Source organism: Seriola dumerili, unplaced genomic scaffold (genome assembly GCF_002260705.1).
Source record: "Seriola dumerili isolate Sdu_G_001 unplaced genomic scaffold, Sdu_1.0 BDQW01000138.1, whole genome shotgun sequence".
Lineage (NCBI taxonomy): Eukaryota > Metazoa > Chordata > Actinopteri > Carangiformes > Carangidae > Seriola > Seriola dumerili.
In genome coordinates, this window is record NW_019174393.1 from 2,458,185 (window position 1) to 2,483,440 (window position 25,256).

The following is a 25,256-nucleotide window of genomic DNA, read 5'->3' on the forward strand; positions in this document are numbered from 1 at the left end:
ACTGTGTACAAGAGGAAACATATTTTATTTGTATTGTTTTAGCATTCATAAGAATATTTATTCCTGTTAAAATAGATCAAGCTCCATGAAATAGAAATGAATTCCATACAAAAAGGCGACATGATCCTACAACACAGGCTTTACTCGCACAGATAGACTCCAGTGTCTTCAGCTGTTCATCAGATACTTTGCTAAATGAACACCTGCACTGTTTTGTATAATGACTTTACTTCTCAGGATCTCAGGATCTGAGACAATACAGACGATGAAAGTCCACAGGACTGTTTTCAAACCTTCACCTCACGCTGGAGAAGTGGCACTGTGATGATGGTATGGCTCTGTTATTAGGTAGGACTTCAGACAACACAGCAGTAGCAGCATTCGTGTAGATTTCATGTGTTTATAATAGTAGCACAATAGTCAGACAGATATGGTTTGTTTTAAAGAGCAACACTTACATTGATATTGTTGTCGTGAAGCTGCAGGTGACTAATATTTTTTTTTCCATTTAATGCCACAAAAATAAAAATTATTCAGTGTATTCTTCAGAGCAAACGGAAAAGACGATACCATGGGACAATTAAGAGACATTTTAATCATTTTTTTGGGATTATTTTCAGCAGCTTAAGGCATGGTGAGGTGGGTTTAACAGACTGACAAGACTGAAGCTAATGAGGAAAATCCTCCCACAAACACACTGGAATGAGCTTTGCTTTCAGACATCTGGTGTAAAAATATATGGAGATGTGGTCAGAGAGAAACCCTCACATATATGAAGTCAAAGACCGGCACAATCTTAAATCAAAATACAGTATTTTCTCCTTTTATTGGTGAAAATGAAATACCCTTCACCAAGCTCCAAATTAATACTGTACAACTTTACATGAAGACTGTAAAGTGCTTTAGATTTTCTTTTTTCTGTAACTCATGAGAGTAAAGAGTCAAGACATGCCTCGGTCTCTGGCTCTAGTCTCGGGTGCGGGGGTTGCGTGGTGGTGGAGCTCCTTCCACGGGAGCCGAGCTGGGAACCGAGAGCAGCTGGCCGCCGTGCATGCGTTCGTTGACGCGCAGCTGGCACCCGTCCTGCAGCATGCGAACAGCTATCCGTGCGATGTTGCGCGAGTCGTCCAGGCCGGAGTGAGGACGGCCTTCGTACTTCAGACCCAGCTTCTCCAGCATGGTGCTCAGCTTGGTCTGTGTGCGAGGGACCTGGAGGACGCAGAGGAAACGGTCGGTGGTTTGCTGTGGTTTCTAAAAAGGCTGTGAGCGACAACAGAGCTTCTTCACAGCAGAGAGTCACAGAGGGAAAAGGACAGGTGTAATTGATAACAGTAACGATGGCTGAGCTATCGTTAATGTTATTAATTACACCTGTGCTTTTCTCAAACTCATAAATAACTCTTAAATAAAAACAATCAAAAGTCCAAATATTTTACTGCTGCATTCAAACTTTGCACATTTTAGCTTCATTAAAAGACAAAACAGGCACATTAAGTGACTCTGAACAACTCAAAAGTCAAACCTTGTAGAAGTTCCCGTATGATTTCCTTATATTTATCCACTTCTTCGCAAACTGAGGATATCTGATGTGGCTTATACGACACTGGATGTTGAGGAACTTGCTCATGTCCCAGGCCCTGGAGACGACGCACAACAAAAAGTGTCAGATGAGATTTCAGTGAAAGGGTTATTAAAATGATTTTGCTCAGATTCAGCATTGAGCACTGAAGTGAACCATCGTACCCGTCAGTCAGGATGGCATATTTATATTTTGTTCCGAGCTCTCTCTCCTGAAGCCAAGCTACCACTCGCTGAAGGACTGCCGGGAACAGGTCTGCTTCATCAACCATTTTCTGTCAAAAAAAAAAAAAAGACAACACTTATTCATGTAGACTGAAACTCCTTATCATAATAATAGGATACCTATGTCAAAGAAAAAGAGCTCAACCAACCTGTGTTATCCCTGTTAGCTTCACACAGAAGTCTGAAAGCTGCGGGTTCAACTCAGGTTTTACATATTCCTGAAAACTGTCCACCTGCAAAATAAAGTGGAAAACGCATCCATTATAACAAAACTCTTTGCAAATTCAGTCGTGAACAATCCTGCCTTCATCAAAAAGTCAACTCACAATTTCTAAAGTGTGCGTGTTGATGAGAACCATAGGGAACTCTATGATTTCATGAAGGAAGTCTGAGGGATTATCCTCCTCACATGTCGCTTCAAAGTCCACCACGCAGATGTAGTCGTAGTAGGTGTCAGTGGGTCCTCCCTCAGCTGCAGACTGCATCAGCTTCTGCTTCTTATAGTGGCTCTTCAACCTCTTCTTCATCACATCCTTCACTCCTCTTTAAAACACAAGAACAGAAGGATTTAAATATATTTTTTCTATGAAATTCAGTGATCCTCTCCAATAGAAAGGCCTACGACCTGAGCTTGAGGTGTAAAATATTGTAAACATTACCTTGTGTCGAGCTTCAGCTCTGCTAACTTGATCCGGAGCTCATCCTTAGACATGCGGTTGATGTGTCCGTTGGCCAAAGCGATCTCTTTGTAAACGGGGTGACTGAAGTCGCTGTTTGACTGAGACGGGGAAACCTGAGGAGCAGATTCTTCAGCAGGGCAAATCCTGCTGCAAGACTTCTCCTGAAGACCAATGATCTCAGTCAGTATGTGTAAGGAAGTGATATACTGCTTCAAATTGAGCAAATGATAACATTATACAGCATTAAGAAGACTCATAGAGACAATAGGACTCATGCAAGAACACTGTTTGTATTAGGTTTGCTATATACTGTATATTTTTTCACTCAAAACAATTTCAGCATTATATGTAACAAAGGGCAACTTCACATCCTTTAAGTAAAAATATCTGGTTCTGTTTTCATGGATATAATTAATGTTCCTATTTATTTAATTGAGTTTAATGGCACCATGAATCTACTTTTTAATTTAGCAGACTTAAATTATACAGTGCACCACAACTGCTTCAAGCTAATACAGTCTAAAACAACCACTAATACAACTACACTGCAGTATATTCAACCTTTTCCTATAATGTTGTCGTTTGTGGTCCTGCTGACTTGTTCTAATACTCCTGATATTGTGTACAGGAGATTAGTGGTGATATCGGTGGTATTGTTTAATGTGAATCTCAGATAAATAGACTTTAGCATGTCATTATGGCACCAACCTTTTCATCTTCTCTTGTAGCAGACATCTTTACATTCAAGTCCTTGGTAATGATATTCTCCTTGTGCTCGTCCATTTACAGCAGAAGTTAATCCAGAATTTAAAAACAACCTAATTTATTTAAGATGAATTCATGAAAACAACGTTAGCTACTATCTATGCTAACACTGGCTAGCCACAGAACGGCTAACATCCCTGTACGACTTCTGTAAAAGTTTGTCTTCGTTTAAGCCACAAACTAAAATCTTAAGTCACTCAGCCGATGTTTTATATTTAAAATAAAACACAAATAACAGGATTTATCTGATATCTTTGTCTCCAGTGACGGTTGCTGCTACATTAAACTCTAAAGGTGGACAGTTATGACGACTTCCGGTTTGCGCCAAAACAAATGACGCCCACTACCGCCACCTAGTGCTGCGGATGATAATCCGCACCACTAGGTGCATTTTAATATAATCCAGTTTTTTTACTTTGGTCAATTTTATCGTTTTATTCTATTCTGATTTAAAATATCTGTAAATCTGTTTGTACATTATCTTTGTGGACAACTGTATTTCATTGTTCAGTGTGAAAAATAATATTAGGCTAATACGTATTGTAGTTTAATTATCTGACATTTATACGTGATGAATATACCATAATATATATAAAATAGATACAATATGTACATAATATGCCATATCATCATACCTAGAAGTTATCTAACACATGCCCGATGTTTTAATTTATTTACTACCTAAAATCTAAAATTAAAACAGGAAAACAAACACAAACAACTTTATGTTATCATTTCAAAATATGTGTTTTTAATTTATTTTTCATTTAAATTTTTGATATGGAAATAACAAAATAAATTACATATTGAACTAAAAAAGGCCTTTTGCATTTAGGAACACAATATTATAATGTAATTTTTTTTTTTCCAGACATCTTTCAAAAATAAAGTCAAAATAAAATACTTAAAAATAACCGTGATGTTCAGAAGGAATAAAACAGTTATAATTTTTTTTTCCTTTTTTTTTTTTTTATGGGATTGAAGGTGATATCAAATTAATAAATAATATCTCAACTACTTTTAAATACTACATATTTAAAGCACTGTTCATATCTGACAGCTAGGTGTCACTCTACTCTTAGTTTTAACCTATGTCCCACTCATGCATATATACTGTAGACTACAGGTTTACATACCTTTAGTTAATGTAGTGTACCCAGTGCAGATGTTTGAGCCTAACCTCTGGCCCGGTGTCGGTATGAGCTGTGCCTGTCAGAGGCAAATGAACTCTGGCAGAAACAGAGCAGTGTGCAAGGCAAAGAGCAGGAGCAGAGAAAAGGAGCAAAACACCGTCTGAATAATGAATCTGAAGCTGAAGAAAACTGGATAAAAGATTCATGATGCACAAAACAGCTGGAACATGGACTCACTACTTGTTCTGAGTGTGAGATTTAACATGTCTATCAGTGTAGACAAAGTGTCTCTGCAGTGGGAACATGTTAGTTATGGTTTGATGCTCGGCTCTCAACAAATCAAATCAAATCAAATCAAATCAAAATATCTTTCTCAATATAGATCAATCAAAACCATCTGACATTTATTTCAAGATGCGACTGTCCACAACTCTGTGGGACCATTTATTCATAATCTACACTTCTATCTTAAATGTCTTATTCTATTGTATCCCCTTCTATATCTTCTCTTAATACCTTTAATCTCTTATGTAAAGCACTTTGACTTTTATTGAAATGTGCTATAAAAATAAACTTGTCTTATCAGTAAACTGCTGAACTCTGCTGCTTGGAAATTTATTAGATTTTTATGGGAAAATATAATTAAAAAGTAATATATCTTCTCTACAGCTTATTAAAATAGGCAATATTTACAGAAAGATCCATAAATCCATGTCAGTTAAAGCTATATTCAAAGTTTAAGTTACAAGTGCTGATAACCACATTTTAATCACCACTAAATTATGTTCTGACTGAAATCTCATCAGATCAGGCCATGAGATGGAAAAACGCATTTAGATTTAGATTCATTTCATGTCTCCGAAATAGTGGAAAACCAAAGTCAAATTAACTCGTTAAATTGTCATTTTAACCACATCTGACAACCTCATACACTGTGAATGTCACCAGCCGTCATTGCATACTGATTCGTTTTTCAATGCGGCATTGTCATCTGCTATGCCTTGTGTAAAATGTTAATAAGTGGGACATATTATTGAACGAGATAAGTTTCCAGCTTCAGAAATGTAGCCTATAATCCAGGTTTTCAAAGGCTGAAAGGGTTTTTTTGTAGTTTGAAGTGAGATATTGTATAGACACAGACATGATACTCAGGATATCATCATCTCTGATGTCCATCGCATACAAAGCTCCATAAACCATAAAAACTCATATTCAGTGTAAATGTATATTCAATGTACAGTATAATACGGGAACCTCATCTGACAATAATTAAGTGATTTGACTATAAATTACTTTCAGTTAATGGTAAAAATATATATTTTTTTAATTCTAAATTACCAAAACAAAGTGTTGCATGTATGTGGTTTTTAAAAGGAGACATTTTAATTTGTATATAAAACTATAATATTTTGATACTAGAAAGAACACAGTGGCAGTGGTTTACTTGCACTTGGTTATTTCCTAGAACCATTCTGTACAATGAATAATTTTAATTTTTTAAGTAATTGTTCCTGTTAAAACTAAAGTTCTTTTACTTGAGCAGAATTTATTATGAAGGCAGGAGCAGAGTTTTCAATTGTGTGTGTATTGCTGCTTTAGGTTCAGTAAAAGATCTGAGTGTTTTCTCCATCACTGCTTCATGTTTTCTCTCCACAGCAGCGCACCACACTGCACAGACGGTGGGAGCTTGTCAAAGTAATTTACACCCATTTTATGTATGAATTCCTTATGATGCTCGCAGAGCGGTTTGATCTTTACAACAGATCAACCGTGTCCTTACATCACGCAGTCCGTCTGATGGATAATGTGATGTATAATGGATGAAATGTTGGGAATAAAATTTAAAAAAATAAAAAAATAAATAAAAAAAGGCACAGATAGGAAACAGGAACAATCTTAGAAAAAAAAACAACAAAGATTTATTTTCTCATTTGAAAAAAATAATGTCATGGAAAACTCATAACTAGAAACTAATGCACATAGAAGAGACAGAAAATTGAAAATATACATTATGGACTTACAAATACAGCTTTGTAGAGAAGGTGCATGTCTCTCCTGAAGATAGAAATAGTGTTTGGGCCAATTTGGAAAAAGCATCAATAACTAATGGTACAAAAACAACAAAAAAATTAAAGAATTTCAGTGTTATTTAAAAAGGCTATGGTGCCTTAAAAATCTCCATATTTGGCTTTTGGCCATATTTTTATTTTTTTTTGAAGGGACATAAAAAGAATAGAGAGTTACACAGTAAAAGAAATAAGCTGCATTGAAAAGGCATCAGTCCCATTTCAACCCGTCGTCACCACGGTGACACAGGGTTAGGGAGCATGGAGCTACATTGTTCAGTTCCCTCCGTCCAGTCTGTGATGCTGTGTTCATGTCGCTCGGGAAAAACAGCCACTATGATACTGATTTTACCACTCACGTCAATATATTATTATCATATTATTATTCAATCATCTTATGGGTGAATTCTGCTTGGGAAAAGATTTTTCTAGGTTTCTTGCATTTCGGTGTTTTAGTGCAAGAACAGACGAACCAAAACTCCAGGTCGTTACAATTCAAAAGTCTTAAAATATGATGGCAGGACTTCCTGTGCTCGTTTCAGACATCATGTCCAATGAGTCAGTTCGCAGCTGTGCAACACAGTCAAGTGTGAAAAGGCTGACAGGAATTAATATGAGTGATTAAATTGCTCAGTAGCGATCACCCATGGTCTTTTTCTGTGGCTTAAAACAAGTTTCAACAGGTGGGAAACCTTTCAAGTCTGGACTTTGAACTGCTTTACTGTAATTCCCACTGGACATGAATGCAACAAGACAACAAAGGCTTCACACAGAAGCTAATTTGTTCTGTTCAACCTCGTGTAAAAAGGCAATTCAATAAAATCAGGATCTTTAAGTCAGACGTGTTTGCATTCGGAGCTTTGTCTCTAATCGCAGAGGAGGAATCACAGATGGGCTCTGCTTCTCTTCTCCTATTAAAAGTCAGTGCTGCTCTCTCAGGTAGGCCTTCCTCACAGTTTACATGCTAGCTGGTTGATGTTAAAGCTGCAGTCTTTGGAACTGAGTAAAGCAACTTAACGGACCAAGTTTTAATTCTTTTTTTTTTCTTCTCTCAAATCGCTTTGAGAAGCCGGAAAACATAAAAACAGATTTTACATGAAGTTTCAAATGAACATGACAGGAGGCAGTTCATAAGCTTTCCTCTTAGGGAATGGTTTGACATTTTGGGAAATATGTTTATAAGCTTTCTTGCTGAAAGTTAAAAACTAAATATCAAAAAGGAGATATTTGTAAGTTTTGCTATAACGTTAGCATTAACAGCTGTTTACTTACCAGTTGCAAGTTCAGCATCAAACTTCATTCCATTACTCTACTAAGATCTGTCTCCAGTGATGGAGAGCAACCCACTTCTTTTGCTTCTATTTTTATCACTCCTTTTCTTCTGCTGAAGTTAGCATGCTAACCAGCTAGCCCTGGTCTCACTACCCTTTCCGATACCGAGTCACTACGGTGTCAAGTCTTCGCTGCAGAAGTAGCTGCTCAGAGGACGTATTATAACCTCGTCTTGTAAACGAGGCTGAAGCTCTTAACAAGACCTGTAAGTAAACAGCTGTTCATGCTAACGTTGGCTACGTAGCAATAGCAAAACTTACATATAGCTATTTTAAAAAGGTAATAAAAACTGCCTACCAGCACCTTTAAAGCACAAGAATCAATATATTTATTTAGTGTGTGAAAAAAACTTGCCGAGATGTTCGTGCTTCTGCCCAAGAAATAGTCCCACAGGCTACACCGAAAGTGACTTCATCTCTCAGTCAGAGCCAGGCTAGCTATGCTAAGCTAAACTGATCTCCTGGCTCTAGCTTCATATTTCTAACATGAAAGTGGTATCAATCTCCCAAAATGTCGAACTATTCCTTTAAGAAACACAGTACAGACACACACAAGCAGGCGTACAGTACGCAAACACACAGACTGACACACTCAGACAGACACAAACACAACCACGGCTTAAAACAACGTGTCCCAGGCTTCAAAATTGTCCTTTTGAATGAGACACTGACAAGAAAAAACACCACATAAATACAGTGTAGTACAGACACACAACACAAATCAACCTTCAGGTGGATGTGTCTTTGTTGTTAGTGACAGCTGGCTGGTGTACAAGGAGGCAAAACGGATCGACTGGCATTACGCACACACAGCCAGCGAGTGTTTGTTTAGAGGTGTGAGGTGGTGCTGTAACAGGTGCTCTTCCCTTTAAGGACACAGAATAATCACTGTATGTCCACGCCGCAATAAAAGCCCACTTGTTTATATTTAGACTTTAGTGTCTGTAGGTGCGATCCAGAGTCTCCTGACGACCAGAGGAGCCGATAAAATAGCTCATATCTGATCAACTCCAGCTGATTTATCCTGTTTTTGTCTGATTGTTCTGAGTGTAGTGATTTACCTTTATGGCAGCTTCGTGCCATGTGTGTGTGTTTGCACCTTGAGCATTCGTAGTAGAGCTTTGTCGCACTGGTTCAGTTGTATATCAGCTTACATCTGTGTGTTGTTGGTTGGAATTACTGTGGATCTGTGTGGACCCAATTTAGACATGCAAAGCACAAAGCCATAAATCAAGTCGACGTGAAGCCCAAAATTGCTGGGGAGCTGGGGCTGGTGTAAGGCTACATGTAAACTCCTCCCCAGTTTTTGTGTTGCCATGACAACACACCTCCTGGGAGACCTGGACTCCAGGGTTTGGACAAAGTCTTTCTGGTCTCATTTTGTCGTCCAGTGTGGATCAGTGCGGGAGGAGCAATCGTTCCAAAGCGCATTGCAGATGTTCCCAGTTCTTCCACAGCAGCGCTAACAGGGACACGCCCACGCAGGTGAGCGCCAGGTGGAGGCGGCTACGTAGCAGCGGGGCGGTGAACTTGGCCGCCGTGGAGACGCACACCAGGATCACGGTGACGATGGCCAGCATGATGTTGATGCACTTCCCCAGCAGCACCTTCGCGTCAGTGTTTTCCAGCTGAACCGTCTGTTGCTGCTGCTGCTGCAGCTCGAGCTTCGACACACGGGTCTGACACGACTCCAGGACCTCCCTCAGGCAGACAGACAGACAGACAGACAGACAGACAGGCAGGCAGACAGACAGACAGACAGGTTAAGATCAGGGAGATACTGGAGAGCAATGACTCATAGGGGAACGGCAGTGAAACAGGATTAGAAATTAATTGACATCAACTGCATTAGAAATGAACAGGATGTGTGAATCACATTAGAAATGAATGGGGAAGGCAATATACCTCAGCTAAAAGTCAATACACCACAAATGATTAAAAAAATATTATCTGGCTTCTGACCCAAATCAAAAGAATTACGTTCCACTTGGTTGCAGATGCATGACGTGCACAGCAAATTACTTAGAGAGAGAGAGAGAGAGAGAGAGAGAGAGAGAGAGAGAGAGAGAGAGAGAGAGAGAGAGAGAAGATATTGGGTAAAAAAGATCTATAAATATAAAATATATATATATATTCTTCCTCCTTCTCTACTGTGTAAATATATGAATCACTGTTCTGGTTTTCTCAGTGAAAATGGAAAAATGACCTTATCATGTAAAAACTTGTTTATTGCCTGCTACTTTAATCTATTTATCTTGTTCAATAAAAAGCAATATAAATCATATTAGAGAAAACAGAAGCCCAACTTCACACTGGAGAATCTGGAGACAGTTGCTGTTTCTCAAATCACTGGAAACGACGATCACAACAGGTGACCGCGACCGTCGCCCACCTCACTTGACTTAAAAATGAATGTTTCACTTTCCTGCGTTGTGCGACACCAGCCACCATCTTCCTCCTTCTTTAATCCAAAGTTGTCCATCGTTTAACACTCAATTTATACGCACTTATGCACTCGAAATACCAAGTCTGTATATGGACGTACGCAAATTGAGACAAGCAAGTTAATGTTTGACATTTGTGCTTAATAAAGTTAATTTAATCATCTGTTATCAATCTATCTGACTAGTTGTTGTTTGACTAATCGTTTCACCACAGTGGGGCTCATGTGCCTGCATGTGCATTATACAACAGCTTCTTATAGACGACCTGTGTGTCTGTGTATGTATAGAAAACACACGTTACCTGTATGTCCCTGGCCCTCTCATAGGCCTGATAAGCCACCTTCTCCTCAATACTGGCCAGCTCCTGCTTCAGATTACTGGTCTCATGCTGGTGCAGCTCTGTCAGGTCATTTAACTGGTCCTCCAACCGCTCATACCTGAAGACACACACACACACACACACACACACACACACACACACAAACATGTAGAGTAGGTGGAGGCAGAGTGCCAAGGAGAGAGCGAGAAACAATGCATAATTGAGTGTATGTGTGGGTGAGTAACAGTACAGCAGTTTATCTACTACTGCATCTCCGAGCTGCTGAAAACATTTGCCCTTGGTTGACTTAGCAACAGTCTGGGGATTTGTGTGGAAGCTCTGCTATCTATTTATAGTGTAAAAAAGCTCAGAATAATGGCCCCCTAAAACTGTCAAAAGCTCTTTTAAGTTCAACAGCTGATGTGAAAACAAAATTTGCCCAGTTACGAATTTTACCGCGGGGGATGGGGGGTGGGGGATTATTGGATTAATGTTTTTGTACAGTGAGGCAGCTGCAGAGGAATACAGTACACAACAAAGCTGAGGACACCCCTGGTCTATATCACGGTGAAGTCACAACAATCGTCATCACTGAGACGCCACTGTTTGATTCTGTTCGGCTTTATTTTTCCATGATTGATATGATTCCAGTTACGTACAAAATGTTCTGCTTCCTCAAGGATGATGATTCTTTTCAGCTGCTCTTTGGTGGAGGGGGTTTGCAGGTGTTCTGTTGGATTCAAGCCTTGGATTTATTCACCCAGGTCAAAGTTTGTACCTTTTTATTCCTCCGCACCGCGACAGTCAGAGACGGAGGCCATATTGTTTTAGGGTTGTCCGTCTGTCTGTCCCATTCCCGTGGACACGATATCTCAGTAACGCCTTGACAGAACTTCAAATTTGTCACAAACGTTCACCAGGACTCAAGGATTGAATGCTTAGATTTTGGGGGTCAAAGGTCAAGGGCGTGGTGACCTCACAAGACAGTTTTGGCCTTGTGAACACAACATTTCTAACATTTTGAGGGAATTTCTTAAAATTTGGTAAAACGTTCACCTGGACTCAAGGACGAACTGATTGGATTTGAGTGCCCACAGCTTTTATAAGGAAGTGCAATTCAAAATCACAGGAGTGCAGTTTTAACCAGCTGAGACTTTGCTGGAGATTAGTCAGAGACTAAGATACTGAGGAAGGTGTTACTCACCTGGACTGTCGGGGAAATTTAAGAAAAGAAAAACGCTAAAGAAACGTGTGCGTGCTCTTCCACCTCTTCGTCTAATCTGCGCAGGAGTGTATTTACACAGACTGTGACTGGATGTATTTGTTCTGTAATATGACACTGTTTGATTCCCACATGAGTGAACCGCCCACGTGTTCGGGTGCCATCCTCACCTGTATCGTTCCTCCTGCAGCACCTGTGTGAAGTAGCTGTAGTCTCGTTTGAACTGTGCGTTCATAGTCTCCATGTCCTCGGCCAGCTGTCCCTGAGCCTCCCTGATCTCCCGCACAATGTCCAGCACCTCCCCCAGACGCCCGTTGGAGTCCGACCTCCCAGGACCCCCGGACCCTGCCCCCGAACCCCCCGCCGGGTTCCCGTTAGAGTCAGCGGATGCGGACGTCCCGGTGGAGCACTCGTCGTCGCTCTGGTACTTGGTGGTCTTGGCTACTGTGGTGGCGCTGCCGCTCAGACCCCTCGCCCCGCCCTCCACCTGCAGCCCTGACCCCGACTCCATGGAGCTCTTGAGGTGGGCGATGTTGTCGGCGCTGCCAAACTTGTTCCTGATGAGGTTGGCGAACTCCCGCGACTTGTTGAAGAAGAACGGCGGCGAGAGCGACACGCCGGGTCCGATCGTCTTCACTTTATCCAGCGCCGGGTGGCGCCCGGTGGCGCTGACGTCCCGCAGGCTGCCCTCCTTGCTGTGAGTCCCGGACTCCTTGCTGCTGCCATCCTTGTGGCTGTGCTTGCCGTTGGTCTCGCTGTCCTTCATGCGACGGTGGTACTGCTCCAGCTTCCTCTGCAGCCGGGCGATGGTCTGCGCCGACTTCTGGTTCTTCTTCTCAAACACCTGGCGGATACGTGACACCTGCTGCTTGTCGGCGTTGTTCACCAGCTTCAGGTACTCCGCCACATTCTGGTCCCGAGCCGCCTGCTCCACCTTAATCTGCTCCGTCACCTGAAGAGGAGAAACGAAGGAGAAGAAGAGATGTTAAAGATGCTGATGATGTTAAATGAGAATCAACATTTAGCCTCTAATTTATTAGTTTCTCTGCTTCACGTCTTTTTTCTATTTACTGAATGTTTTTATTGCTCTGACAGTTTTTCCAGTTTACTGTTACTTTTGATAGTTTGCATTTTATTTTGTCTCATTTTAGATAATTCTATTCTATTTAAATTGATTTTATTTTCCTTAAGGAACAGTGTTGGGGTCAATATAAACAAAACTCTAACTTCTTACTTGTTTTAATACAAAGTTGTTTGACTTTCTGTTTATTTCTTTGCATGTATTACTCACTGGGGGCAGCGATTCATTATAGACTTGATGATCTCTTAATCATGTTTCTGTTACAACCCTGATCAATAACTGAGATAAACCAATAAATGTACTGTGTGTAATCAAACTAAACTGTGCTAATGCCTCATGTTCCTGAGGAGGGAATAATTCCTCACGAAGAAAATGTTCTGCAACGTCTAAAGAAATGATCAAATGAACCAAAGATGTGGTGGAATAATTAATCTAATAGTTTTCTGGCTCAGTATGTTGGATATAGAAACGCTTTACGCTTTAACTGCTCGACAGAGGATGACCAATGTTTGTTTAGACGGGACACATGTGTCACTTGTACACTCTGCTCTGCGAGTCCATCACAGTAAATCTACAGAGACGCCGCGCAGGAGGTGAGTAACGTGTCCTCCGACCTTGAGGATCTTCTGCTGCAGGCTGTCGATACCCAGCGCTCCCTTGGTGAAATCCAGCCCCACTCCGTCATCCCCGACGCTGTCCACCACGTCCAGGTTGGACTCCGAGCCGCCGCGACGGATGGGCACCGGGATGCTGAGGATGTTGACATCGCAGGCGCTGCGCTCCGCCTGCGGACACACGGGCAAGAAGAAAGAGTGATGTTTTTAAGGAATCCTTATATTCATAATTATGTTAGTTTGTCCAGTTACATTCACTACGTATAAAAACGGCTGTAAATCCTAAATGGAAACTCCTTAAATTAAAGCTGGAAGTCAACACCTCAATCACATCTTGATGGCTTTGTTTCAAATCCATTGTTTTGGTGTAGACAGGCAAAATTACAAACATTGTGTCACCGTCCAAATACTTATGGACCCGACTGCACTTTTCAGACAAAAGACAGACTTCACACAGACGTCAGACTCTGTAGAGGCGTTCAGGCTCGACTACGCGCCAGAAACCTGCCGCACAGTCTTGTGTCACTGATACAAACGACCAGGCGTTTGGTTTCCCCCTTATAGAAAAGCTTCTTTCCATCTTCCAAGTTCACTGTTTTTCTTTATATCCCTCCCTTTAAAGTCTTAGTGCACCATCTACCTCGGTTGCCAAGAAAGAAAAAAAAAGCACAGAGGATCATCTTGTCTTGAGAGGATTCCTGTGTTGAGACTGGAGGTAGGGAGTGGGCTTAAAAGCAGCTGATGAGACAGTAAATCTGTCTTACGACTGCACAGTGGTCAGTTAGTGGAGCAGCGATGAGCCCGGGGCTCCGAGCAAACGGCCCCCCCGGTGCCTCGTGTGCTGAAGATCCACTCTCTGCATTGACAAAAGCAGACGATTATGTAAGGCAACCTAAAATATTAGTATGTGGTAACTCTAGTTGCCACGGCAGCAAAGCACACACACAGGCAGACTTAGCTCCAAAACACACACACACACACACACACACACACACACACACACACACACACACACACACACACACACACACACACACACACACAAGCAAACTGCTGACATATCCCGAAGGTAGGTTTTTTTTGTTTTTTAATTTAGCTTCATTCTTTATGTCTTTTTCTTACACAAGCAGAATAAATGACACTTTAATTGTGTCCTGTGGCTTTTCAGCTGCACAGCCTCTGACAGATCCTCAAGAGTCAGAAACTGTCACCCCCCCTCCGCCCCCCGCCCCTGAACAACAACCCTTCATCAAGCTTTTCTTTTTTTTTTCTCTTCCATTAACACAGTCATTCATGTAAAGACACTGTTCTGAAACAAACGATATTTCTCACTATTCCTGATTACAGATGGCGAACACCCTCAGAACATCACACATCCATCGATCTGACCAGACGGCAAGAAAAGCAGCCAGAACGAACCTGTGGTGTAAATAATGATTCAATCAATATTACTGAGTATTAACTGTTGGTTTGATCCGTCTTAAATCGGGATTAAATAAATAGTTTGAGGGGGGTTTTTTGACTCAGACTATAGGCACAGTTTTTACGCTCTGGTCGCCTGGGATGAGATTTGAGAACAATTTAAAGCTTTAAGGATAAGGCCGTTGATCCTTTCAGAAACACTGTATTTTTAAGATTTTACTTGCATCCTCTTCCGCCTCAGATTTACAACAGAACTTGTTTAAAAAACACCATAATAATCACACACATAACCCAATTATAAAGCCTTTATAAAGCCTTTATAAGGGCAGTCTTATTGTAAAGTGTTCATTTAGCTGTTTAGTTACACTGTATTATCTGTAAATATGAAAAAAAACATGTTTAATTCCTTTAATTTTAATTTACTCATTTATTGTTGTGCACCTCTCTGAACTAAATGTCAGAAAACAAGTCTCTGGTCAATCAATGCATCTACTTCATGCTCATATAAAATTAATTTAATTAATTAATATTCATAGCACTAGCGCCCTTCTGCCAGAACATTAGGTGGGTGGTAGAAAGTTAATCAGAACCATAATAAGGAGGTAATTAGATGATGAAGGTTGGTAAAGTCATTATGAGCTGCAGCCCGGTGATTAGCGCATGATCACACTGTGATCACCTTACACTAACCTTTCATTTCAACACTCAACGTCTGAGTCACACTCTTTAACATTTAGTCTCTGCTGCCTGTCACATGGTCACAGAGCAGCTGATCGCAGCGGATCCGTTCGTGTAAACGCGCCTCGCACTCAGCAGCCCGGACGCGTGTCGGACATGAGGGTGAACGTGGGAAATTATTAACATGTGAACACACAGAGTGACCATATGTCTGTTTTAAAAAAAAAAGGGGCCAGATATCTGGTCACTACTCATCCTGTGACCCTGGTCTGCGCTGAGGCCATTTAGATTATGATACAGATGGGTGCACACGCAGCCGAAACACATGAGCAACACACCGGGGCATTTGTCCACAGGGAAATACAAAGGGTTTATACTGGGGTCTGGAACTAGGTGATTCAACTCCTCTCCAAGAAATAAAAAAATAAAAAAATGTATGAATGGATGTGAATGCAGAATGTGCTTCTCTTGGAACACGGCTACAGTCGCTCCCATTGGAGGGAACTACGACTATCACCCATAGAACCTGCTGCACGAATCCTGTGAATCTGATTTTTCTCAGCAGCCGACAGACTACAAGTAAAAAAAGGTCACAAAAATTTTAAAGAAAAAGTAAAGTCCTGGTGGCTTCGTTGGTGAGTTTGCGTAACACATGCAGCTTCCTGAGATCATATCAGGCCTGAAAGCTTTGAATCATAGCAAAACAATCTATCTTTACTTACAAACGTCACACGCTCCACTGCTTTCCAGTTCTGTTTTGTTCCTTTCAGGGAACATCGATCGTCTCACTCCCACAAAACCAGGAAAAAGATTAAGTCATTTATCACGCACAACTTGTCAAATACTTGTTGGCTCCAGTTTCTCAGATGTGACAATTTTCTGCTTTTCTCTGGTTTTTTGTTTGTAAAGTAAATGTCTTTGGTTTTTTTGACCAACCTGAAGATGTAAACGTGGGTGTGGGAACTTCTGTTTTGTAATACTTTAATAATCATTAATCATTCAATTAATAATGAATACTGGGCAATACTTGGGCAAAGAGGTGCTTTGAGCTAAATGCTAACGTCAGCATGCTAACATGTTGACGATGACAGTGCTAACATGTTGATGTTTAACAGGTGTATTGATTTCCATTAGCATTAGCATTAGCTTTTTAACACTAAAGCTGAGGGTAACGTCATCAGCTTTACAGGTATATAGTTATAAATTCAAGTATTGCACATGTGCATATTATGTGTGGAGACAAATGTCTGGACCACATTTAATGGCGATCCATCCAATAGATGCTGAGATATTTCACTCAAAACCACAAATGTCGACCTTGTGGCGTCACTAAAAAGGAAAGAACAGGGGATGATCAAAGTTATTAGGATTCATCCTCTGCGCATCATGAATATCTGTACATTTCATGTTTATGCATCCAATAGCTGTTGAGATATTTCAGTGGACAGACCTAGAAAATGACCTACAGTAACTACCGTGTGAAGTAATCATCACTTTAAGGCCTGAACTACCGTAAAATCAACAAAATGAGGCAAATATAGTGTGTGTGTGTGTGTGTGTGTGTGTGTGTGTGTGTGTGTGTGTGTCTGCGTTGGTGTATGATTTGCATTGCCTTTCTATATTCAAAGTCTAAGATTAGAGACTGCATAGAAAGGCTGTGGTGTGTAGTTTATGTGAGAGAGAGAAGGAGTGGGCCAGCAAGTGCTACTCCAACTCCCACTAAGCCAGCTCATCTGAGCGTCTCATTGATGGAGCTGGGAGTAGGGACCTTGCCACGGGGAGACGACGGCCTGGCAAAAACACGCAGGAAATCGCCCAGGAGAACCTTTTCATTTGTAGCCGGCAGCACAGATTCAGGAGCTATTTATTCCTATCCATCAATACATCTTCCACTAACACGAGCCAGAGGTAGAGACATGTCAGAAACAAAGAAACTGTAAACACGTCGTCCCTCATGAGCGATGCAATCTCCCCCCCTCCAGCAAATCAGTGTAATTTCGTCAATACGCAGAGGTGAGACGTAGCAATCAGTCAAAAAAACAATCAGCTGCTGTCCCCGACTGATGAACGGCGCAAAACGATCCACGGGACCAATCCATCAACTGAAGGCTGTTTACAGACAAATGTAAGATCTCTCACTGAACACTGCACATACGTGTTATTTGTCACCGTCAACAGTCTCACAGGAAGCTGGTGCGAAGGCTGTTTATGATAACATCTAACCTGAGCGACACATGTTAATGATAAGACTTCATACTCTTGCAGCAGATAATGTGTGCTCATCTAAAGGGCTGTAAAATATAAAAATATGTTACATGGAATAGAGCTTGTCAATTTATTAAATTAATTGGCAACTATTTTAATAATCAAATAAAATGCCCAGAATTTACTGGTTCCAGATTCTTAAAAGTGAGAATTTGATGCTTTTCTTTCTTGTGCATGAAAATAAAACTGAATATCTTCGGGTTTGAACTGATGGTCTGACATAACGACACGTGGAGACATTAGAAAATAACTATTTTCTGACATTTTATTCAAAAAACAAATTTATCGTTAATGAAAATAATGACAATAATGTTAGTTGCAGCCCTAATAGGCAACAGAACCCAGTCTAAAGCAGCAGTTACACTTGGAAACGATTAGTTGATTTAGTTATTCAGTAATTATTACTAATAATTCAAATTTGTTTAAATAAAAATTAGATAAGACAAACAATTAGACGCATTAGGCTTAGTATTTTCTGACAACAAACAAACTTAAACGATTAACCAGTTCATCAAATTAATAAACAAATAAATACACATGTAAATTTATATGTAATTAATATTACAGATTATACTGTATTAGTCGTCTATTAGTCGGCTCTAACCCTGTATCTGTCTGCACCAGCACGCTGGATTAACTCTGTCTGAATTAAACTGGTGTGTGTTTGAGTGTCGGGAGCAGGGAGTAATGGGATTGGGGGGGATCAAGAGATTTAGCGGAGAAGATGTTCAAAACCGGGTTTTTAAGCCAATCACAGGAAGCTACTTCACCATAATGACTTTATAGGTTTATAGTACATGTAGTATAAAGGGATAGTACAACAATAACTATAGGGATAAATAGGAATTACAGTATATATTGTGGATGTATTTGGTCATACAGCAACATATTGGGCTGGTGAACATTTTGACCTGATGTTGATCCAACACTTTTCAGACATTTTTACTCAAAATCACTAATGCATGACGGTGTGAGACGAAATCACGTCAAGTCACGTCAAGTCAAGATTCATCCTCTGGGAGCCATGAATATTTGCATCAATACATCAAAGAGAAGTTGAGACATTTCAACCTGCTGGTGGCGCTCGAGGGAAAAGTCAGCGATTCACCAAAGTCATTAGGATTATTCCTCCGAGGACCATGAACGTTTCTACCAAATATAATGGAAATCCATCCGATTGTTGTTGAGATATTTCAATTTATTTCAGTTCTCAGTCAAAAACACCCCCAGACCCACATTGCTAGCTCGGCTAAGAATGGCTGATTATTTCAGGATTTCCTGTTTCCTTCCTTTTGCTCGTTACCCATCCTTCGTGGCGTCTCACCTAGCTGCACAGAATACACAGCAGCTCTTTGGACGGACCTGGAGATGTACTCAGGCACAATTTAGATCCAGTACTCAAGTCTTGAAAGGCTTAATCCTGCAAACCCTGCTATGTTTGCAAAGGCCGCTCTGTTCCAGCAGACTTGAGAATAACACAGATGAGTAGCCCCGGTAATTTATGACTGTACTTCCTGAAGGCTCCAGAGAAAGCTCGCACACCGGGTCTTATACATCAAGATGCCACAGAGCATGGCACTAGTTACACAAACCACTGCACCTGCGATTCAAATACATTCAACCTGCTAAGAAAACAGCTGGGGAGCAGTTCGAGTAGGCCAATGACTAAAACCCTGCCTGCACCCAATCAAACAAAAACAGGAACAAAATGATTGTTTTTGGTGCATGAATAATGAATGAAACAATCTCACACTGGATCTTTAACAGTGCTATGCATCATTAAGATTACATTGTGCTCTCTGTAGGTTATTAAGTGCTGTGTTGTATAATTTTCACATTATCTTCACATGATCTGAGAGAAATGGCGCTGCAGCTCCACCAACTTACATCACTGTTGCACTTCTCTCTCTACGCTGCTGCGACTTCAGGACTCGTAACTTCTCTTATCTGCAAAGTAAACTTCTCTTATCTCCACAGTTTACTTCAATGAAACTGATTTTAACAATCAAGCAGGGGAACTCCCTATAGTCAAGTCTACAGTTAAAAAGGAAAACTTCTGACATGTCTTTACACTGCATTATTCTTTTATCTTCTGCTTTTATCAATTATTTGATTAAAAAGTCCCAGTTTTACACTTCACCCGTGTTTTATTTTGAAGTGTTGATCCATAGGAAGATATATTTGTGGTTTTAAGAACCAAAAACCATCTCAGTGTAGTTTTACATCTCCTCTCTCTGGAGAAGAGAGGAGGCCCTGAGCCTCTTCACTTCTGATTGGCTGACTGTTTTCCGAGTGATCCAATAAAAATAAAGCAGATTTCAGGCGAAACTCTCAGAGAAACAATTTTCTATATGAGACCTTTAACAGCTTTGTTTTGGTAACTGTATTCAACTCACGTACAGAGATAGAAAAGAAGTTTTAGTTCACCTATGAAAATAAAAAGGACAGTTGAAGGTGAAATGAGACATTTGGTTCATGTGAATTGGGCTGTGGAGCCTCCCGCCTGGAGGGGGGGGGGGTCATCCGTGACTCTGTGACCAGAGAGAGGAACCTCCTGTGGGGAACAGGAGCGAGCAGACAGGCACACCTCCCCACGGGCCTCCACTGATACACCAGAGTCACACACACTCACACACACACACACACACAGAATAAATGGAAAACAGTCACAGAGCAGATGTGAAAATAGGAAATGGGCTAGAATGCAAACATGGAGAGTTCAGGCAACATTCAGAATTATAACTATTTAAAAAAATCACTTTAAACCAGGGGGAAATGAAACCCTTTTTCCTTTGTATGCTGTTCAGATTGGAAAGTCCTTTGAGGCGAATGTGTGATTCACAGCTACATAAATAAAACTGACTAGACTACATGATAATTCAATATCACACTTTGAGTTTCTGTAAAAACAAACAATCCTGTCATCAAAATGAATGATTCCAAACAGACTGTATTTAAAAAATGAATGAAAGTAGCTGCTAAAACGTTGTATTCTACAGGCAATGCACAATTGTGAAACACAGTTCACTGCATTGAACTTCAGTTTCTTAATGTTAGGTGGGATCAACAATTATTTTCCTTATCAACTAATCTGCCAAGTGCTTTGCTAATTAATTTATTAATCATTTGGTCAAAAAAATGTCATAAAGCTGTAAAAAAAAAGTTCCTAAAGGCTTAAGTTGACATATTAAAACTGTTTAAAGACACAGTTTTGAACACAGAAGACTAAAGAAGAAAGATCCAAACACTGAGCAGAGAAAGCTTATGACCCAAAGTCCACCATGTCTGGCTCTGCCTTCGCTTTGTGTTGACAACATCGCCTTTGTTCCATCTTAAGTAATGCAAACACACACTCATTCACACACCTGTACTGCGGCCAAAACCCCAGGTGGAGCTGACAGGAAGTAAACAGCGTGTGCCTGATTACTGTATCGCCGCACTCACTGGAAACCAATTTCAAGTCCAAACAGGCCACGCTCTGCACACGCCCACACATACTCAACTCGTGGCGGGCAGAACAGGACACGTCCACCTTACCCAGAGCCTACAGTACGACACATGAATCATTGTCTCAACAATCAGACCAAGCTGCAGTCTGAGCCAAGTTTGATCGATCGCTCCCTGATCAATCTTCATCACTTTGCCTCTGATTGACCAATTAATTATTTACACTCTGCTCAACCTGCATCGACTTCACTGAAACTGTAATTCCAGTCGCCGCACTGCTTCTTTCGAGTCACAGCTCCTCTTCATCAACCTCACGCCTGCTTCTAAAACCACTTAATTTGATTCAACGGCACTTTAATCATTTCAAATTGCCATATTGTCTCATCTCAACTGCTTCTGCACTGAGAATCTATGCGCTTGACCTGTGTGTTAATCACAGATACAACAGAAATCAGTCTGATGGTGATAAGGACAAGAGGGAATCAATGGAGAGTGTCTGAAAAGCACTTAGCATCACTGCCACTAAATGCTTGGGGGTAGCGCAAATGAGTGTTAGGTGCACGTGTGATGGGCTGGACAGGATATTTAAATGATGTTACTGAATGTTACGGACTGAAATAATGTCTTATTTTGTTAAACATGAAAGAAACGGTGAATTCAAAGAAATAGTAGCAACTGAAATTGATGTATTAGATCTAAAATCTACTCGTGTATAAATGTCAGGGCACATTTTAATACTAGTTTATATCTTATTTCATGCAGCATCTAAATTTAACAGCTAACTGATCTATAGTTAATAACTTTTGCTTCCGTCATAGTGATCTACAGTGTCACAGCAAACACCTTAGCGCAGAGTCATTTTTGTGTAACCTCAATGCAAACTCGATAATAGAGGGTGTGACTTCTGAGAAGCCACAGCGCTACATGTCAGCTGACAGGAGTTCAAAGCAGAAAAACTTGATAAAATTTTCATTTTACTCTGCGCTTCAGACTTTGTGTGATATGTAAGACATGTGATATGACCTAAAAAAGAAGCCCAATTTCTCACAGAACTCTGTAGTTTGTCAGACTGACATGCCCATAGAGAATGAAAGTATCATAGTGCTGCAGTGACATGGCCTTGGGAACAACCCCCCCCCCCCCAGAGCCTCATTAACAAACCACAGATGGAGGGATGAGGGAGGAAAGGCATGTCTGACTGAGTCAGAGACCAAGTGAGATATCATCCTCTCATCCTCTCCTCATTTACTCCCCTTTAAAAGTCGCTGCAAATTTAAACTGATCATTTAAGATGCTCCCAGGGGAAGGATGGCTGGGGACTCCTGGTGTAGACCTTTACATTTTTAAAATGAATTCAATCAGCGCTAATATGTGCTTGATTTGCAGGTGCATGCAGAGGAAACAGAGGGTTCTTCGAGGCTTACATGCCTATGATGGTCACTAAAACAAACGAATAGACTGCAAGTCATGCTAGCAGCCCTGTAAGGTGCTTTGTGGTAAATGCTAACATTAGCGTGTGAACATGCTCAGAATGAGTGCATCCATCTGACTGCTTTTATGCAAATTTACAATTCATGCATTATAAACACAGCTGAGTGGAAACACCAGAAATCTGAATAGAAGTCGCCATAAAAGTTTTTACTTTTGTCTGAGGAACTACACGACTACTTTTTTTTTTGTTTTGCTGCTGATACCGATCATCTATGATTGAGATCAGCTGATCCCGATGATTTCTGTCATGCATTGCAGATGACGTACATTATATCAGTCTCACACACTTTGTAAAAGTTCCACACGGCCGACATGTTGTTTTGTTCTGGTGGCCTGTTGCGCGCCGGCGCACTGAACAAGGTGAACTAACTGTGACAAAGTGCAATGGGAAAAGCCTTGAAGAGATGAAAAACTGCAGCAGATAAAAACATCAGATCTGTGTGGACGGATGTTGAACCAAATTTTGTGCCGATCCATCAAGTAGATGTTGAGCTATTTCACTAGAGAAGTGAAAACTCTGACCTGCTCGTGGCACTAGATGAAGAGTCATCAGGATTCATCCTCTGGGCACCATGAATACCTGTGCTCATTTCATGCCAATCCATCCTTCAGCTGTTAAACTAATGTGGTCTGGACCGCAGTGGTGGACCCAGTGGGCTTGCACAATATCCAACATGTTGTATCTTGATACAGTCCAGCCCAAACACCAACGCCACTGTTTCCTGATGCAAAGAGGACGAGTCTTTCGTAACCCAAACTATGCAATTCAAAGCATTAAGATGAAACCCTCTACTCAGAACAGTTAGAGTGATTTGTTTTGAACGCAGACCGGATGGTGCTTAATGTTAAATGCAGTGTGCAGCTGCCAATCTTTTTGGTAATCTGGTTTTATCCATTTGTTTTAATTAAACTAATGACTCTACATGAATGATGCTGATAAAGACGATAAAGTGCTTTATTTAGAGAAGCACATTAAATATCATTTTATATGCAGTTGACTTTGGAACAATTTAAGGTTTGATTTAAAATGTGCAGAGTCTTGCTTCTACTTCTTGTGCATCTTCAGGAAAACATACAGGAGAGAGAAAAGAGCAACACTAAAAAGGTGATGTGCACTGTGAGGTGATTTAGTCTGTTACATTACTGCGGTAAGGGCAGCAGAGAGAAACTAGGTAATACAACGAATCAATAAATCACAGCGCAGTGAGATAAGAGAGAGTTGTGGATGGACATCGAGTTAAAAATCAATGAACTGTTGAAAATCCATTAACTAACCGGGGAGCTCAGCATCAGATAATAATTTGGTAATACAGCTTCGACATGTACAGAAGCAACAACAACACGTAGAGCTTTACAACCGAGCACAAGATGTACTACTGAGAACAGCTCTTCACTATGTGTATTGCTTGTATATGACCTCCTTTACACTCCCACATGCAGTTTAGGACTCAGTTAAAAGAAAAAAGAAAAAAAAAAAAAAAAGCTAAAAGTTGTAATCCCCTCCTCTTCTCTCTCCTCTCCTCTTGTAATCTGAGATATTAATCTGCGCTTTCCAGAGCAAAGATTACCCAGCAGCCGCTGCTCCCGTTTGAAATGCTCCGGAGAAAAGAAAGCGGGGCGAGGATCCAGATGTGTGAGGTTGAGGGAAAAAAAAGCGACAAAAATAGTAAAAAAGAGGGGGCGTGAAAGGATGGAAGGGATGGAGACAGAAAAGTGGCAGAGAAGAAGAGAGTGAGGGAGAGGAAGAGAGAAAATCCCGCCGGCTGTAACAACTACAGGTCAGCGTTTGGACGCCACAGATGGATCATCAGAAGATTGGAGCTTTAAAAACAAAGCACTGAAACAAGTTAAGGTCAGAGTTCATATTGTGACCTCAAGGGAACATTTTAGTTTTATCTCAGCGTACAGGTTACAGAGGCAGCGTGTCTACAACATCCACAATGACGTCTGAGCCACTGACGTCAGCTGTAGCAGCCTCATTTACTCATCCGCTGACTATATTGATAATATAGTCGAATGGTGAATTAATACTTTTATGACCCATTCCTCGTCGGATTATTCAGACACAATCAACATCAAACCAGAAAATCCAACAGCCACCAGCAACCAATAGCACGACATACTCACCTCATACAAACTACATGTAATGTCCCTAGAGCTTTCCAACTGTGGTATTTCAGTAAATACATATCCTAATACACGTATACACATAATACGCAACTACGGAAACAAATAATGGCTATAATGATTTAAATCTTGTACCTAATTGTGAAATTTAATCACTTTAAATACCACACAACTTTAAGCACTGGAATGTTTTACTTTGAAAAGCATCTTAACATCATGCACGCTAACCAGCTAGCTCTGGACCGTGGGCTAGCTGGAGCTAGTTGGTTAGCATGCTAACTTCAGTAGAAGAAAAGTGATAGAAATGGAAGCAAAACAAGTGGGTGACTATTACAATGTCAAAAGAGGAAAATTCAGATTGGATTTAT

At 40.7% G+C, this 25,256-nt stretch overlaps 2 protein-coding genes across 3 annotated transcripts in view; both read right to left on the minus strand.

Annotated features, from left to right (window-relative positions):
* Position 1: 1 nt before the first annotated feature.
* eri1 (exoribonuclease 1) lies at positions 2-3,551 on the minus strand. The gene is made up of 7 exons (XM_022749434.1): positions 3,192-3,551; positions 2,463-2,644; positions 2,130-2,346; positions 1,953-2,036; positions 1,744-1,853; positions 1,523-1,637; positions 2-1,209 (listed from the first exon to the last, which is right to left on the minus strand). The coding sequence occupies exons 1-7, from the start codon at positions 3,264-3,266 to the stop codon at positions 967-969; spliced, it is 1,026 nt and encodes a 341-aa protein (XP_022605155.1). The 5' UTR covers positions 3,267-3,551; the 3' UTR covers positions 2-966.
* A 4,775-nt stretch (positions 3,552-8,326) lies between these two features.
* Positions 8,327-25,256, minus strand: part of tmcc3 (transmembrane and coiled-coil domain family 3) — a 40,872-nt gene continuing 23,942 nt past the window's right edge. For both annotated transcript variants that reach the window (XM_022749757.1, XM_022749758.1), the window contains exons 2-5: positions 13,459-13,629; positions 11,934-12,715; positions 10,524-10,659; positions 8,327-9,478 (exon numbers count right to left, since the gene is read on the minus strand). In XM_022749757.1, the coding sequence (XP_022605478.1) occupies positions 9,176-9,478; positions 10,524-10,659; positions 11,934-12,715; positions 13,459-13,629 (1,392 nt within the window). In that variant the 3' untranslated portion in view covers positions 8,327-9,175. The remainder of the gene's footprint in view (positions 9,479-10,523; positions 10,660-11,933; positions 12,716-13,458; positions 13,630-25,256) is intronic.